The 19,297-nt window shown below is 35.0% G+C and overlaps 1 protein-coding gene across 1 annotated transcript in view; it reads right to left on the reverse strand.

The window, feature by feature from the left end:
- Positions 1–19,297, reverse strand: part of Brwd3 (bromodomain and WD repeat domain containing 3) — a 106,358-nt gene that overhangs the window by 53,824 nt on the left and 33,237 nt on the right. Inside the window, exons 7-12 of the mRNA XM_050127555.1 lie at positions 12,429–12,589; positions 10,816–11,037; positions 5,863–5,963; positions 5,307–5,377; positions 3,877–3,977; positions 1,461–1,501 (exon numbers count right to left, since the gene is read on the reverse strand). Coding sequence (XP_049983512.1) covers positions 1,461–1,501; positions 3,877–3,977; positions 5,307–5,377; positions 5,863–5,963; positions 10,816–11,037; positions 12,429–12,589 — 697 coding nt within the window. The remainder of the gene's footprint in view (positions 1–1,460; positions 1,502–3,876; positions 3,978–5,306; positions 5,378–5,862; positions 5,964–10,815; positions 11,038–12,428; positions 12,590–19,297) is intronic.

Genomic DNA, 19,297 nt, shown 5'->3' on the forward strand with positions numbered 1-19,297 from the left:
TAAACCATAATTATTTGCTTTTATAGTTCACAAAGGTGGTCAAAATTCATCTTTGTAACTACTCATTGTTCAAAAGTACTTAGAAATAAAATAGACACGCACAGAGTTGTCATGTGGGCATATAAATACAAATATATGCTAACTTGATCTATTTTCTATCAAATTTTAGACCAGCATAGATTATTACATTTAGGGGTCAGATATTTTAGAGGGTTCTAAAATGGCTATTTGTATGTAAGGTATAATTTTATAGAGATAGGGAATGTATCTTCTAAGTGATAGAGATGACTGATAAAAATGTTGAGAGGATGTCAAAATAAATATAAAATCTGGAGGCCTTAGGAAAGGCTCTGAGTAAGACACGAATCTTCAAGGCCAGATGAAACACAGATAAAACAGAATCAGGAGGGAAAGAAAGGAAACAAAGAGAGAGAAAAGAAAGGAAAGAAGAGACAAGAAGAAGGGAGATAGGACGTGAAGGAGGGAAAAGATGATAAGGTAGAAAGTAGGGAACAACATTTCCCACCAGGAATTATGTGAGGAAAAGCATAAGAAAATCAACGGGTGAGATAATGGGAAAGTATGGGACACAAACAATACACAAAGCAACTAGAGAACATACATGTACAGATTCACGTGAGAAGGAACGTAGTTGTCTAAGTCAAGTTGTACAGAATTTGGAAATGTCATGTTGACATTTAAATTTTATTTCAGAGCAATAGAAGAGAAAATGCTTTAAAATTTCTGAATAGAACAAATATTTACTCGTCAGAGACATACTAATCAAATACTAGAATTCTTCACGAAGTTAGGTGGTGAAGAAAACAGAAAACACCAAGTACACACAAAAGAACTTGGGAAGATGAGGAGCCGACAGTCTATGGTCACTCCTGAGTTAAAAATTTCAATGAGAGATGACAATATCAAGGAAGATAGACATGGACTTTGAACCTAAGTGACTGAACAAAATAGTTATTTTCTGCCTCATGCATGCGTATGTAAAGTGAAAAGAAACTTTGAGTTAATTTGTCTAAAGTTATCTCGCAAACAGCAGACAGCATCAGAACAGCCTGCTTCTGTTGCCAAAGACAATACAAAGTAATCTCCCTGCCTACAAATGCATCTTTTAGGTTTTATCTTTAAAACTAGCAAAACAATTCAAATCATGAAGATGATCTAAAAAAAGACTCTGTTCGTTAGTGAAACTGGGCTACAATAAGGAATCCTCAGAACTGCAGAAGTTGGAATAGGATACAAACTCATTTCTAGGAATGAGTACAGTGACTGCAAATTGGAGCTTAAGTCTGAGGAAGGTAATGTGAAGACAGACACTTAGCCTAGAAAAGGGTTTCTAAGGGAGTTCCTGAGAAGCCAGTGTCTGGATATCAACCATATTGCTTTGGACTGAATAATAAAAAACATCAAATATTTCTTTATACAAATAAGTACTCCATATTTACCTGTCTCCGTTGTTACAGAACTGAACAGCAACAACTTTGTCCTAAAACACAGAAAAGACTTTTGATTAAAATGAACTTACTTGAAAAATAAAGTGCCCTTCTCCTAAATTTATACCCAAAAGCTTAGTTCTATTTAAATAATTTTCAATTCTAAAATAAAATCATTTAACTTAAAAAGATAAATCGCCAAAACTTCTATCAAAGTGCAAGCTAAGTAGGTTGGTGGCCTTCCAAAACCAACTAGATATAAACAAATCTGCCTGTAAATCATATCAAGATGCATAGCTCTGAATATTACATCCTCCCTAAGACAACACAGTAATAGAAGTCACCTTAAGACAACTGAGTTCAATGAAAGCTCCCAATTGTCTTATTTGTATAACTTCAGAAAAAAACTATTTACTTCTGTTTTGCCATGTGTCCTTTTAAGCATCAAGCTGAAACTGCTAACTTTTCACACTTTCTTTGACAACAAAGCTTGATGTATTCTCCTCACACTGAGTAATCTTTTCACGATCTCCAGCTGTCAAGCTGCACTTTAACTTAACTTTTAATAAAACAATAGCAAATCCTTCGTACTTTATTATTCTAATTTTCATAAATTATTAAGCTATCTATATATCCACATATTTCTAGTTTATATTGTTTTGTGGTGTCAGTGTGCTATGTACTGATAAATTCAGAATCCTCACTAACAGTCAACATCACTGATTTTAGATGTCCTGAAGAAATAATATAACTATAACAACTAACACGAGTGTTAAATCAATCATTCCAACAGGGGATTTTTTTTTTAACTTGGTAAAAATACTTTGGTGCTGCAAATCAAATTTTCTTCGTTTCCCCCTTAATTTTTTCCTACACACGTATTCTCTCCTCTCCCACTGCTCTATAAACTAGACCGTGCTTGTACACACAGTGCAGAGGAATTGCCTTCTCATGCTTAGCTCAAATGGATTTCTTACACTTATTGGTCTCAGAATGAGATTTTTGAATATTTCTAAGATTTTCTCGGGCAAAATTTAAATAAACTTCCAACATTTAGCATCTGGAATATGAAGCCGAAAGGTGAGCGCAAGCAGGATTTGGTATGTCTAAAACTGTACAGTTCTCAAAGGAAGAAATGCAAATGATCAATAAATATTTGAAAAGGTACCCGACATTCTTATCCATCAGGGACATGCAGACTCAAGCTGCATTAGGATTCGATGTCACTTCAGAAAACAAACAAACTACAAAAATGATGGCCAGGATATGAAGAAAACGGAACCCCTACGCTGCCGATGGGAATGTATAGTGTTATAGGCACTATGAAAACCAGTATCGACGTTTCTTGAAAATTTCAAAAGTAATACTACAATATAACCCATGTATATTACTCTTATACATTCATATAAATGACTCTAAATCCACCTATCACAGACATACTTGAATATTCATGTCCATTGTGCATTACTCTTGGTAACTAGTAAGTGGAACTATCCTACATGTCCACCAACAGATGAATGGATAAAGAAAAGGTGATACACATATAATGTGATTCTGTCTATGCATAAAACAGAACAAAATCTTGACATTTGCAGGAAATTGGATGTAATTGGAGATCACTGCGTTTAGCTAAATAAACCAGGCATAGACTGTCAAATGGCATTTTCTCTGACACATGGAATCTAAACACACATATGTTGGATGTGCATGACATGAAAGTCGCATGAAGACTATGAGAGAGGAGACAGAGATTGAAGTGGATGAGAGGAATAAGAGAGGGCAGCGGAATATATGTAAAATTAAATGAAAAGAGAGGAAGGGAGGTATAGAAATGGGTTTCAATAAGAACAAAGTACAAGATCCATGTATGAAAATGATATATTGAAGCTGATTTCTTTGTATGTTAAATAAAATATTAATAACAAAAATAAATGAGGACTGCTACTGCTAAGGAAGATTAGATTCAACTGAGCCTTTGATGATACTGTGAAAAACATACAGAGCACCAAGCGCAATTCATAAAAGTATTTTTCATATGAATATACTTAAAATGTCTTTTAAGTATGTGAACATTTTATGTACAGGCAAATAGGGCTCATCTTATGGACAAAATTATTCATTCCAAAATTCACATTTATTCTTATTACTAAAGAGGCATCTTGCTGGGTGGTGGTGGTGCACACCTTTAATCCCAGCAGTTGGGAAGCAGAGGCAGGCAGATTTCTGAGTTTTAGGCCAGCCTGGTCTACAGAGCGAGTTCCAAGATAGGAAGGGCTGTTACACAGAGAAACTCTGTTATGAAAAACCATGAAGAAAAAACAGACATCTTAAGTTCAAGGTTTTAATATTCATCTACACGAAAGTATGGTACAGATCAGAAAAGACAAGAGAGGGAGATAAAAAATTAAGTTTCTTATTTTGCTCTTACCGTATGTGATTCTAATTCCGCAATTTTCTCTGGTATCTCAGAACCCAAATAGTATATTCTAATAACATGGTCAGTGCTACCTGTTGTAATGAACATACCACCTAGAAGATTCAAAACAAAACACATAGTACCAAGGAGCTCCTTTTAGATCAATTTAATTCTTCACCTTGTATTAGTAACAAGCATTCAAGAAACACAAAACTGTCTTATAAATACTGATGTCATGCTAATATTTCAAAGAAAAGGAAATAAAATTCAAGAAAAACAGGAGAGTTGTATCAATTAACACAACTATAATTCTGCTACTAGGGAGGCTAAGGCAGAAAGACCATAAGCTAAAAGTTGGCTAGGGCTTTAGCGTGACTTCAAGGCCAGCCTCGGCAATTAAGTGAGTTCTTGCATTCAAATAAGAAAGTAAAAGCCAATGAGACAGCTCAATGCATTAAGGTGCTTGCTGTCAAGCCCTATGGATCAAAGTTCAATCCTCAAAAGCCACAAGGTAGAGGGAGAAAACTAACTCCCAAATGCTGCACTCAGACCTACCCAAATGTGTCAGGAAGTACACGTGCATGCACACACACACACACACACACACACACACACACACACACACAATAAAAGAATAAATGTTAAAAATTAAAGACCTCCGGCTGGGTGTGGTGGCACACGCCTTTAATCCCAGCACTTGGGAGACAGAGACAGGTGGATCTCTATGAGTTTCATGCCATCCTGGTCTACAAAGTGAGTTCCAGGACAGCCAGGGCTGTCTCGGGGAGGAAAAAAAAAAAAGACCTTAAGGTTTAAAAAGTTAAAAATGAATAAATAAAAGTGAAAAAGTAGAGAATTGTGGATATAGTTCAATGTCTGAGGGCTTGCCTAGCACATTCAAAGCCGTACGTCCAATTCTCATTGCCATAAGAGACAAAGACAGAGAAAAAGATAAAAAGAGAGACTATGTAAAACAAATATATTTTTCACCTAAGAAAATTTACCAATTATAGAGTAAACATAGGCTTATTGATTAAAAACAATAAGTCAAAGCTTTTTAAAAATAACTATATTTTATATAGAAATACTATGCCAAAACTCTAAGAATATTTCTTACAATTATCTTACATCTTATATATGAAGCCACAATTCTGTACTCATTCTGTAAAGTTAGGAACTTCTGGTTAATGGATATTGGAGCTAGTGACTGCTTATTCTTTGCCAAATAAAACCAGCATTATATAAACAATATATTAAATTAAGAAAAGTTATTACTAGGTGCTATTAATCAAACAGGTTCATGTAGCATATAACAGATGGTTTACAACATTGGTATGGTTAACTTTCAAGCACACATTTTTTTTCTCCACAAAAAAAATTTAAATCAATCTTTTATACATGGATGATTTTGAGTAATCAAAGCATTAAATTTTGATACATACCAGAACTGAAAGATGAACAAGATATCTGGACTCCAGGTCTGGATCTCTCAGTAAATTTTACTGGGCGATCCCTAAGAATAAAGGAAATGTTTTAATTCTATCAGGCTCATCTAATGGACAAAAATCTTAGCACACTGATGAATACTGATCTACTCAATTAAAAGTAAAAGTATTACTTTTAAGAGCTAAAGCAAAGAAGTCAACAATGACTATTATCATAGTTTCAGCTAAAAGTTTTTAAACCTCATAAATATAATTTATAATGTCAGATGTTGACAATAGTTTTGCAAACATATTGCTTTTATATAATGCTATTATTACAAGATGTTCAAATACGCCTTACCACACCTTTCCATATGAATTTCATAGCCTCAATACCGACTTTATAAAAAATACTCTAAAATCTCTAAACATAAAAATAAATAGGGATATAAATACACACTGGGAGTGTATTTACATGTACATACTTCAATACTTCAACTATTATCGTATCACCAAAGAATGAAGATATACAAATCGGTTTTTCAAAAATTTCCTAAAATATATTTCTACTTACCTAAACTTCATTGTTTTTACATGCCATTGCCAGAAACATATTGTTCCATCAGCACCAGTCGAAGTGAGGTATCTAGTTGTGCCTTTAGTTGATGGACAAAACTGCAAAAGAATTCAAACCAAATATAAAGTTTTCCTGCTCAGACTATTTTTGTACAAATATAACATATAAATAAAACATTTAAGAATTTCAGCATCAGTGCAGTGAGATATGGCTGAGTGAGTAAATGCCTGAGGTTCTGAGTTTGAGTCACAGGGTCCAGACAGTAAGTAGGTGGGGAGAACCGACTCCTGCAAGTTGCTCTGCCCTTCACACATGTGCTGTAGCACATGCATGCCTGAAGCCTACATGCACACGCAAAACACACATACACACAAAGTCAAAAGAATTTCAGTATCAGGAATTTTGCTGCTTACATTCCCTAGATAAATAGACACTTATCAAACAATTTTAAACACCCAAACCCACAGAAAACATTAACTGAGGGGCTAGAGAGCTAATTAATGGCTTAGTAGTTAATGCTTGCGGCTCTTCCAGAGGACCTGGTTTTAGTTCTCAGCACCCACACTGGGTGCTTCACAACCTCTTAAAACTCCAGCTCCAGAGGATCGAATGCCTTCCTCTGGCCTCCACAGGCACTCTACACACATACACAGTGCCCTTCCTCCTGCTCATATACACATAATAAAACTAAAACTAAAATCTTAAAAGTGAAAGTCAAAATTGAAACTTGACATAAAATATTTCAGTACTTACTACTGTTCTAAATAATTTAAAATAAAGCTTTAAGATATTTTAAGGAAAAATAAATTCAGAAGCACATTACTAAGTTAAACCACAAGTGTAGAAAATATATGTTCATAGGAACTATAATTTTTTTTTTTTGAGATAAAATTTTGCTGTGTAACCCTAGCTGTTTTCTATCTCACTGTGTAGACTGGCTGGCCCTGTGCTTGCCTCTGTCTAAAGAATGCTGGGATTACAGGTGCGTGCCACCATACCTAGTTGATTTTGTCTTTTGAAAATTTAAATCATTCGTGCTGGGCAGTGGGGTGCACACCTTCAATCCCAGCACTCGGGAGGGAGGGAAAGAGTCTTTATAATAGTATACTTCTCAGACTCTGATTCTTGGTATTTTATATCTCCTCAAAAGAGAATCATAGAGAAGGGAAGAACCATCAGTCTCCAAGATGGCTAAGACATAAGAAAAAGTTTAAAAGCAGATCATATTTTCCAGTACGGGTACAAATTTTAAAATCAAAACTGAAGGGCTGGGAGTAGTTCCGTGGGAGAACACTTGCCTAACATGCATAAGGCCCTGGGTTCAATCCCTAATACAAGAATTAAAATCCCAAATGGAGAAAATAATTTCACTGAGATAATAATTAAGGATCAATATATCTGAGATTGATAAAAAATTTTGAACTCAAATCAAAATAAATCAATAATTGTACATATTAAAATTAGTCCAATCTAAAGACTTAAATTTGAAATAAATATTGTCCATTAATATTATCTATTAGTACCCAATAGATAAGATAAAGAAAACCAGGATTCAGGTAGCATGCTTTTTACACTGTTTCAATCCTCAGATAAATAAATTTTTATTCAAAGCTTAATTGACAGTATAAAGCAAGAGTCAGCAAATTATGGCCCACATATGATAGTCAGTTTGCTGACTATCTGTATAAATAAGATTTAATGGAACACAGTAACCTTATACAATCTATAGCTATTTTATCAATTGTAAAAAAAAAAAGAGTGATTTCACAAAGACTGCATACTCTGAAAAATCTAAAATATTTACCAACTAACTAGTCTGTGAATTTGCTGCTGATCTCTGATCCATAGGAATGAGAACATAACCAAGGAGAATTTCATTGTCAAGAAATTCTGAAACCTTTATTATACCCATTAAATTTAAATCGCCTTATCACATGTTGAAATGTTGTTATATATTAATTACATTATTTTACTTGGTAAATAATGGTAGATATTGTTGAAAGAAAACACATGTATTTCTTTTTCTTTTTGAAACATGATCTCTCTATTTAGTCCTGGCTGTCCTGGAATTCACTATGTAGATCAGGCTGGTCTCAAACTTGCTGAGATTCTCTGGCCTCTACTTCCTGGGAATAAAGGCATGTGCCACCGTGACTGGCATGAAAGAAAATCCATATATTTCAAACATATAAACTGATACACAACTCTTATAAAAAATTGAGCAAAAATCAATAGCATAAAAGGAACCTGAAATTCTATCATTCAGTAGCAACCACTATTAATATGCCATTTTATCTCAATGTTATTTATAAAAGAAATAAATTGGAAGGTTAATATATTGTGAATGAAAGGAATTAGTAAATTATAGGAAATAATATAGAATGCAAAGGGAAATTTTTGCTGTAGACAAAATGGCATGCCAATGTGAATGGAAAAAAAAATTTCACAAGTCTTCACCCCTAGATGAAGTGCTATTGAGATGGGGAGAATCAGTTTTCTCTAGGGATAAGCATCCTCTTACTTTAGCCAAACCCAAGTGGGTAGGCTTAAATACATACATATATAAGCAACACTAAGAATATTCAGCAGGTTTCACACACACACAGAGAAAGACAGAGACAGACACAGAGAGAGAGAATAATTAAGAAGAGGTCACAAATTTGAGAGGGTGGCACAAGCAGGGGTTGGAGGGAAGGGTGAAAATGATATAAATACAGTATTCCTGCGTGAAATTCTAAACAAATGAATTAAATAAAATATACAGCAAGAAGACACAGACTGTTATAGACTAATAAAATGGTAAAGTCAGACATGGTCTTCTTGAGAAGATCTGCATAGAGTACTTCCAAAGTGAAGGGACAAATTATGTGAGTGTTTAAGGAAGACTGCTCCAGAGATACAAAATAGTAGGAAAAAAATCAGGAATTTTAGCCTGGCATAAGTACGTAGGAGGCTGAGATAGAAGGAAGAGTAAGGAATAAGAAGAGGAAAAGAAGAAGAATGAAGAGGAGGAGGAAACAGAAAGAAGGGAATACAAGGAGAAGAGACGAATTTACCGGCATCTAAAACAGAGTGAAAATGAAAAGCAGGTAACAGTAGATGAGGGCAAGGGAAGCCTAGAGGCTGAGACTGCATAAGCCCAGAGCTTATAGAGTCCTGCTGCCTCTCACCTGCAGAACAGAAGCTAGCCAGCTCCTGAGTACTAGTGACGTGACATACTCTAGTTTACAATCATCTAGTTACCAGGTAAACTAGGAAAAGGGAGACTTCAGAGCAAGATCGATGAGAAGCCTGTTTCAATAATCTAGGGCCAGAGATGTTAGTGGCTTTAAGCTGCATATTCAGATGTAATTCATGAGAATGTTCCAGACTCTGAGTATATTTTGAAGAGCAAAACAAAATGATTGGGTGACAGATTCAATAAAGGGAACAAGAAGATAAACATTAATTAAGATCATGAAATCACCATGTTTGGATGATACTATAAGGATGTTGTACGTCACCACAAAGGTCCACATATGAAAGGGTTGGTCTACAAAGTAGGTTATTAAAGATGATGGGACCTTTCTGAGTAAGGACATCAGGGGAAATCCAGAGATTATTGAGGGTATGCCTTCAAGGGATCATATCTACCTCCAATGTGTTTATGGGACTTCCTGCAGAGTGATTTAAGCTTTTATGCACACATGCCTCCACCATGATTCATTGTTTTTATTCCAAGCATACTTCTGCCTTTATTATTTAGAATGTGAATTCATAGAGACGAGAGGTAGCCACAGAGCTTGTATTTAGTCATTGCAATTTGATATCTGATACCGTGAGCTAAATAAACCCTCCTTACTTTGCAAAAAATGCTTCAGGTATTTTATTTTTGGCAAAAATTTACTTACACAGATGAGGGAAGAAGCTACAGTGGGATTAAATTTTAGGGAGGAAAAAGAATTCAATTTTGAGTTTGAGACGTTCATGCAATGATGCTAAGAACACAGTTGAAAGGTAAAGCCATAGCTATGAGATGGGGCCAAGAGGAGGATATCTGAGTTATCAGTTCAGTCAATGGCAAATATATCATTAAGGGTAGGTGTGAGAAATTTCAAAGTCCAAGGATACATGTGTGTGTGTGCGCGCACACCTCCATGATCTTAAAACAATCCACATAATAATCTCAATTAATCAGAATACAGAAGTGCACTTTCTGCTAGGTCCCTATAAGTAAGTGACATGTTACTTTAAAAGCACACAAGAAATGTAAGTAAAGGCCTCGTACAAAACTATTATCTACATGTAAAAGTTTAAATTCTTTGGTTTCTCTCGACAAAAACAGAATGATAAAACTTTAGCTTAGTGTTGTTAAGCACACCAGCTTTTAAGATATCAAGGACTCACTCACACTACCAACATCTGGTCAAAGTATTGTATGAATAACATATTTTATATCAAGTAACACATGGAAGCAAAAAAAAACCACTGGAACTAAAAATAAAAAGGTTTCTTCATGATATTAAAACTTTATAGTATAAAAACTATACATATTAAATCTGGCATAGATCTTGAATTAAATATTAACAGAGTATGACAATACTCGTGTTAGAACCTGCTTAGACCCTGATTGACAGGTAATCACTAGTGGACAAGCTAGCATTTACAAGTGTAATCCCCTCTTCACGTATACACATAAGATAATAAACATGTTGTCTCATGCTGAATTGGAAGAACCGGCTCCATTTTGCTTTTTTTAAATTTATTTCTAAAGACACAGGTTTATATAAAAAGGAAAATAAAAATATTTCTCTGCAGATGAGAAGCAAAGCTCTGTAAGCATTTTTCTGTTGTCCTTCTTTCGGCTATTATCCACATAATATATATCATGTAATATATAACATATTCATAATACAAATGAAAAAATCCCCGGATTTATGAATATGTCAGAGATCATATCATTGTTCTCACCTGTATGGAAGTAATAGAAGCTGAATGTCCCTGAAGGACAGCAACTGGTGCGCAAGTTCGAAGACACCATACTCTCACAACTTTATCACAGCTGCCTGCAGCAATGAGAGTATTTTCGTAGTTGACGGCCATGTCAGAGATTTCAGCAGAGTGCCCTCGCAGTGTAGCAAGGAGGCGTCCATCATCTGTAGCCCAGATTTTCACCAAACAGTCATCTGAACCCTACAGTAACACAAAAGACAGAAGATTTAAAATGAAACAGAAACTTCTCATTAAGAGCCAGAAGGAAAGCAACATTACAAAGCAAACATTTTACTAAGGAAAAATATGTGGACCCAGTAGCAAATATAAACATTGCTTAAATGATAGAACTAAGTATTGTTCAAACTAACAGTGGCATCTGTGACAAATTCTTCAAAACTAATAACCCTGAAAGCATTTTAAATATTTTAAGCATATACTTAAGTGATTAGTTATTAAGCATTTCTGCCATTGCTTCTTTCTATTTGCCTAGAAGTCTTTGGCTTAATTGGCTTAATAATTTTTTTCTGCAAATATTTCAAAATTTATGTTCATAATCTATATTGGTTTCTCTGGAAAGCCAAGGGCATTAATAGTCCCTAGTAAAAATCTTTATGATGCACTTCCCTTTAAAAATTCCAAATGAGTTTTAAATATAGTAAAATGAATTCCATTCTAATACAGGAAGTAATTACCTATTTATTAAAAAATGACATGCACCATTATTATATCATCATAGTTAGACATAAGTCATCAGCAGGAGAGTCTGTCATACAATATACGGAGTTATAATTTCTCAAAATATAAAGCATTTCCTTTGCTGTAGGATATAAATAGAAATCTGAAATTCTGCTACTTCTCTCAGCTCTATGTTAACAGTAATGAAGTAATTAGATCAATATTTTTAGACATATTATTATGTTACAATTTTTACTCAAAAGCAAAGAACATGACTTAGTAAAACTTAAAGTTAAGTTTTTAAAAATAAGCAACACTTGGCCGGGCGGTGGTGGCGCACACCTTTAATCCCAGCACTCGGGAGGCAGAGGCAGGCAGATCTCTGTGAGTTCGAGACCAGCCTGGTCTACAAGAGCTAGTGCCAGGACAGGCTCCAAAACCACAGAGAAACCCTGTCTCGAAAAACCAAAAAAAAAAAAAAAGCAACACTAAAATCAAAGAAATATATATAATGTAAGTTTAATCCTCATTATAGTTCAACTATTTAATCTTGGAGATGATATAATTATTAAAACCAAACTTGCACCAATTACACATGGAAAAGGCCTTTTAATAAATGCCTGTTAAATGGAATTAAACAGCTTACCTGTTTCACAAAAATTAACTATCTTGAATTTATATAGACTTCTGAAGACAATTTTAATTTTTTTAAATATATTTCCCTAAAAGATAGTGGGTATCATAGCTCACCCTTCATTTATATAAAATAAGAAATTATTTACAATTTCAACACAACTTTTCTTACATTAGTAAGTCTAAATAGAATTACTTATACAGTACAATACAATATATGGCATGGAGTCTTGCTTCAGTTGTAAGTACATAATGTTACATATCATAAATTTTTAACTCACTGTAAAGATTCGCCTCCCGCTTCGATCAAATGCTACACAGTAGACAGAGGATAAGTGCCCCAGGATTCTCTTATGCATCTTAATATGCTGGTAAGCAGATGAGGGAAAAACATGGCTGAAGCGACTACATCCGGTTAATTGCCTGGCTGAGGTGATATTCACTGCAAATAAAATGAAATAGGGGAATGCATCTTAAAATCTAAACATAAAACTTATTCTATAAAATTGTTATTAAAATAAGACAAAATAGGGCCCACCTGCCATACCAATTCTACAATGATATCTAAATTCCCGTTATGTATTTCATCATTTCCTAAACTCAATAGTATTAACAATACTGCTCTGGTAGGCCTCGGGAGTCTGATACTCTACTTGACTTTCTGTAGCTTATCAAGCTCCTTATCTTTTTCTTTCTATGATACTACACAATATATAAATGGATAAATGAAGAAATAAATAAATACGATATAAAGAAAAGAAAATCTCTTTTAGGATGGTCCATCAATTCTCACCTTTTGGATTATAACTATAGAGTTTCTTCTACTAGTTTATTATCAATAAATCTTTGAGGCTTTATCTCTCTCATACACATATACACACACAAAATAATAATAAAATATGTGTAATTTAAAAGATTTCCAAGATTCTAACATAACCTGAACAATTCAACAAATACCACCTAGATTCTGCTCACTTCTAAAACAGAGATCTTGCTTTTAATGTAAGGATTTACAACTTATTTTTCTTGTGAAATCTTTCCAATTTTGTCTTACACACTGAAAATATTAAGTAACCCACATGTATTTTATTTATTTTATTTTTTATTTTTTTATTTTTTTATTAAAAATTTACGCCTCCCATTTTCCTCCCCTCCACCCACTTCCCTCCCCCTCCCTCTCCAGTTTAAAGAGCAGTCAGGGTTCCCTACCCTGTGGGAAGTCCAAGGTCCTCCCCCCTCCATCCAGGTCTAGGAAGGTGAACATCCAAACAGGCTAGGCTCCCACAAAGCCAGTACATGCAGTAGGATCAAAACCCAGTGCCATTGTCCTTGCTTTCTCATCAGCCCTCATTGTCTGTTTTAGAGAGTCCGGTTTGATCCCATGCTTTTTCAGTCCCAGTCCAGCTGGCCTTGGTGAGCTCCCAATAGATCAGCCCCACTGTCTCAGTGGGTGGGTGCACCCCTCGCAGTCCTGACTTCCTTGCTCGTGTTCTCCCTCCTTCTGCTCCTCACTGGAACCTTGGGAGCTCAGTCCAGTGCTCCAGTGTGGGTCTCTGTCTCTATCTCCATCCATCACCAGATGAAGGTTCTATGGTAATATGCAAGATATTCATCCGTATGGCTATAGAATCGGGCCATTTCAGGTTCCCTCTCCTCAGCTGCCCAAGGAACTAGCTGGGGACATCTCCATGGACACCTGCGAACCCCTTTAGAGTCACATGTATTTTAATAATGACATAGATTCTCTGATATATTCAAAGTCACCCTGAGGCAAAAGGGCATCTTAGCACCCTGTAAAAACTGTGTGGTACAAATAGGAACAATTCTATCTTTAAGCACAGCAAACTTAAGGCAAGAGTTCAGTTCTTCCTAGACAACAATGAGGACCCTAAGAGAGACATACATGGATCTAATCTACATGGGAAGTAGAAAAAGACAAGATCTCCTAAGTAAATTGGGAACATGGGGACCATGGCAGAGGGTTGAAAGGGAGGGAAGAGGTAGGGAGCGGAGCAGAGAAAAATATATAGCTCAATAAAATCTATTAAAAAAATTAAAATAACAGCATTACCAACACCGAGCATGGCAACAAAAATAGCTCCCAACAGTTCTTCATACGATTTGGGGGTGGGAGAAAAATCCATCATTGAAAAATCCCTTCTTGCAAGATAAAAACAAGTAACAAATCACTAAGAGTGGGAAGAAATAAAAAATAAAAATAAAAATACTTTGAGGAACATGTAGAGCTAGAAAAAAATTCTATGCAATGAGCACAGGTATCTTTCCATCTATTTATTCGGTCTTTGGTTAGAGCATCAGTGTCGCAGCTTTGTTTTTGATGTTTTTGTTTTGGGGTGGTTTGTTGTTATTGTTTTTTTGGGGGGACAGGGTTTCTCCGTTTTGAAGCCTGTCCTGGAGCTTGTTCTGTTGTTGTTGTTTTTTTTTGGGGGGGTGAAACAGGGTTTCTCCATTTTGGAGCCTGTCCTGGAGCTTGTTCTGTAGATCAAGCTCGTCTCAAACTCACAGAGATTCGCCTGCCTCTGTCCCAGAGTGCAGGGCTTACAGGCTTGCACCACCACCGCCTGGCAAGTGGTACAGTTTTTAATCATAGAGAACTCTCATTTTCTTAGTTAAGTTTATGTATATATATTCTATTAATACTGTAAATGGGACTGTTTTCACAATTTCTCTTTCAACTAGTTCATCATTAGGGCACAGAAACACCACAGATTTTCATGTGGTGCTTTTTTAGCCTTAAAACTTGACTGAAATTACAATCAGTTTCAAATGCTTTTCGGTGCAGTCTTTTGGGGTTTCTCTGTATAACATTATGTCAACAACAAATATGTCATTTTTCTTTCATAATCAGATGTGTTATATCCTTTTTTCTTTTTCCAATTGATTTGGCAAGAATATCCAGTATTAACCCAGTAGATAGGAAAGGCATCCTTGGCTAGTTCCTGATCCTAGATGAAAAACCACACTCATCACTGAAGAGTATGTTAGCTGTGGGCGTGAAGTATATACGGCTTTACTACACTGGGGTATGTATTTTTCATACTTATTAGTAATCTTATCACCAATGGATGGTAAATTTTGTCAAATGCTTTTCTGTATTCTTAGAAAAGAAAGTGTCCAATATTTTCTCCTTCATTTTATCAATTGCTGTATGGTCATTAAATAGCCTGTAATGATACATTCTTGAATCATGGAAATAAATTAGACTTGATAATGTTTTATGATATTTCAGCATGCTTAATTAGTAGCTACTAACATTTTTGTGTCAGTATCCCCATCAGGGATACTGACAATGGCTTTGATATTATTATCAAGATAATGGTGGACTAATAAGGTGATTGGAAGCATTACCCCCCTTCAATTTTCAGAGGTTCGACAAGAAATTAAATTAGTCCCTCTCTAACAGTCTGCTAGAACTCAGCAATGTAGTTATTAAGAGGTTTTTATATATTAATTAAGTCTCTTGGTATAATTTTGCTTAGATGTGCTGTTCCTTCATGATTAATTTTGTTGTTTTTTTCAAAGCAGGGTTTTGCTGTGTAGCCCCTGGCTGTCCTGGAACTTGCTCTGTAGACCAGGATGGCCTCAAACTTAGTGATTCATCTGCCACTGCCCCTTGAGTGCTGGCATTAAAGGCATGCACCACCACAAAGCAGACTCTTGATAGATTTTTTTTATAGGTTGTATGTTTTGAGAAATTTTTGTTTCTTTTAGGCTTATCTAATTTTTTGCTACATAGTTGTTTGGTGGAGTGTAGACCATCCAATTTGTTGATGTATCTTATGAATTTTGTACTTCTATGTTACAAGTTTTAATTACTCTCATCTCCGCTTTGAATATTTCCCTTTTTAAAATTAGTCCAACTAAGGCTTTGGCCAACTTTTCAGACATTAACTTTTAACTTGCCTAGGACTCGGCCCACGAACATTCTACCACAGATGGAGAGGGACTCATGAGATCCCAGCCCTCCCTGAGGAGCTATGGCAGTTAAAGGTTACAAGGGGAGGGCAGTTATTTTCTTCAGTAGTCTAGGCATAACACATTTTTCATGCTCATGCAAGTAACCCTAATTAGCCTCAGCACATGACAAAGAAAACAGAAGTCAAAACGCAGCGCAAAGTATGAAAATAGGAGAGGGACTTGGGAGGGCAGACTGCCAAAACTGCATGATTTTATACACTATACATGGATGAATCATCAAGGAATAGAAAACTTACTGGCATGAGCCACGACTACTAACTTAATCTTTTTGATTGTTTTTGTAGTCATTATTTGTGTATTTCTAGTCTTCATTATTTCCTTTCTTCTAACAAATTTAGGGTTACGTTAGTCTTAGTTTTGCAGTTCACTGAGGTGTAATAAGTTGTTGTATATCCACATCTATTGCCATAATCTGTTCTCTGGACCTCATTTGTAGCATATGGCAAGGTTGGTATGATTCCTCCATGAACAGATGGAATATTCCTTATACAAAAATGCTTAGAAAAATAAATGTTTACAATCGCAGATTTGGGGGTTGAATTACTTGCATATAAATTATGAGATATCCTGGGGATGAGACATAAGCTTAACAAAAAAAATAATTTGTTTTGGATACACTTTACATATATACACTGAATATTTTATACAATATTTTTAGCGGGACTTCATTCCTTTTTCTCTTCTTGGAACTTGCAATTTAAATTCTGTTTTGTTGAACATATGCAGTTACTCCTATTTCTATTTAGACTTCCATATATATATGAACATAATATATTTTTTGGCTACATATCTCATTAGAGGTATAGTGATTCATCTGTATGCAGTATAAAGTTGAATCCTGTTTATGCAGTCATCCACTTGATGACAAAAATGACCATAAAATCCAAAGTTGTTTATAGAGTCAAGTCAATCACTATCAATATTCCAATGATATTTTTCATTTAAGTAGAAAATAATCCTAAATACAAATGGAACTACAAAATTTCTGAGCAGTCAAAGGACTTTAGATCAGAAAGAACAAAGCATAAAGCATCATATTATCTGATTATAAAATACATTATAAAGCTACCATAAACAAAACATGGGACTAGCAGACAAAGAATATAATGATCAATGCAAAAGAATAGAATGCCCAATAATAATAAATTTACACACAATAATTATTCAAAACATAAACAGGGAAAGGACAAAAACATCATTAAATGTTATTGAAAAAACAGGATATTCACATGTAAAAGGCATACAAAAATCAACTCAACATGGATCAAAGACTTATATGTAAGCCCCCAAACTATAAAGCTGCTAAAAAGTACTTTGCACAACACTCCAGACATATAACAAAAATCAAGAACAAATGAGATTTCAAACTAAAAACGTCTGTAGCACAGAAAACAAAAGAATGAAGACATCACTCACAGATTAAGAGAATGTTCAAATCATATGTCTGATAAAATGCTAGTATTCAAATTACACAGGATTACAAGGAATTCAAAGAACTTAGCAACAAAACTCTAAAAATGGGCAATGAACCTGAAAAGACATTTCTCAAATGAAGACGTAAAAAAGTAGCAATGAGAAAACAAGTTCAGGGCTGTAGTTAAAGGTGCTCACTGCCAAGCTTGAGGTCCTGAACTCAACTCCCAAAATCCACACATTAAAAAGAAAGCACTCATTCCAGAATATTATCACTTGACTGATACACCTCATGAAAACACACACGGGATAAATAAGTGTTAAGAGCACATGCTAAGAGTGAGTATGTAAATTATAATCACTTTCCAGAATAGCACAGAGGCTCTGCAAAAACGAAATGAAGTGACATATAATCCAACAATCTTTTCTAGTAATTAACCTGAAAGAAATGATGCATGTAAGAAATCTCGGGACTGCCATGTTAACTTCAGCATCACTCACACGAGCCAAGTTCTGGAAGATGCCTAGGCATCAGCAGATGAATAGACAAGGAAAATGTATGTATACACAATGAAATGTCATGTATGAGTGGAGCTGAAGGACACTGGTACACAAAACAATAACGCATGATCACATTTATGTGTGAAATCTAAAGAATTTTATATAACAGGAACTGGGGGTGGGCATGGGAAATACTCAAGTATATATTTATATGAAAATGTCTTTATGAAACCATGTACTATATGCAATGAATAGATGCCAAGAGAAATAAGAATAAATACCACATAACCTAATAGCAAAAAGGGAAATAAAACTAGTGTTGATTCTTTTTTAGTAAGTATAATATGAAAATTTCTAATAATCCCGTTTTGTTTCTAAAAATACAAACCAATTACATGTTAGATAGATTTGTTTAAAATTTTGTCTGGAATAATGTTGTCAGAGACAGCCCATTCATTTAATGACTGCCCAAACATGATAATAACACAGAAACTATATTAATTACAACACTGTTTGGCCAATAGCTCAAGCATATTTCTAACTAATTTTTACATCTTAAATTAACCTATTTATATTATTCTGTGTATCACCACGAGGTTGTGGCCTAACTATAAGGTTCTGACTGGCATCTCCTTGATTCTGCCTACTCTATATATCTCTTCCAGCCTGGCTATATTCTGCCCTGCTATAGAACAAAGCAGCCTCTTTATTAGCCAACAGTAATAAAAGATATTCACAGCATACAGGAGAATCCCACATCAGAGTAAAATTTAAAGTCACCACTATATACTTTCTGAAATTTTTCCTTCCCTTTGCAAGCTTGCCCATGGCTCATTTCCATTTGTCCTGTCTAATTTGGCTTTATAAAGATTATCTCATTGAAAATAACTTTAGTAAAATAAGCTTTGATTCATTTGGGCCTTTTAAAACAGCTAGTCATGCATCATTTCCTGTTGACTGAGAAAATAATAATGCTTTTATCTTTTTCTTATATTTAGACATATTAATCTATTTCCTGATAAATAATCTATAGGTTTTAAGTACTGTTGATCATGGTGGACTGGGAAGGAACAAGCATAGGACCAAACTAGTCCCTCTGAATGTGGTTGATAGTTGTATGGCTGGGGCAGACTAAGGGGCCACTGGCAGTGGCACCAGGATTTATCCCTACTGTATGCACTGGCTTTTTGGGAACCTATTCTCTTTGGATGGATACCTTACTCAGCCTAGATATAGT

Source organism: Alexandromys fortis, unplaced genomic scaffold, assembly GCF_014885135.2.
Source record: "Alexandromys fortis isolate MF-2015 unplaced genomic scaffold, M_Fortis_MF-2015_v1.1 scaffold_188, whole genome shotgun sequence".
Classification (NCBI taxonomy): domain Eukaryota; kingdom Metazoa; phylum Chordata; class Mammalia; order Rodentia; family Cricetidae; genus Alexandromys; species Alexandromys fortis.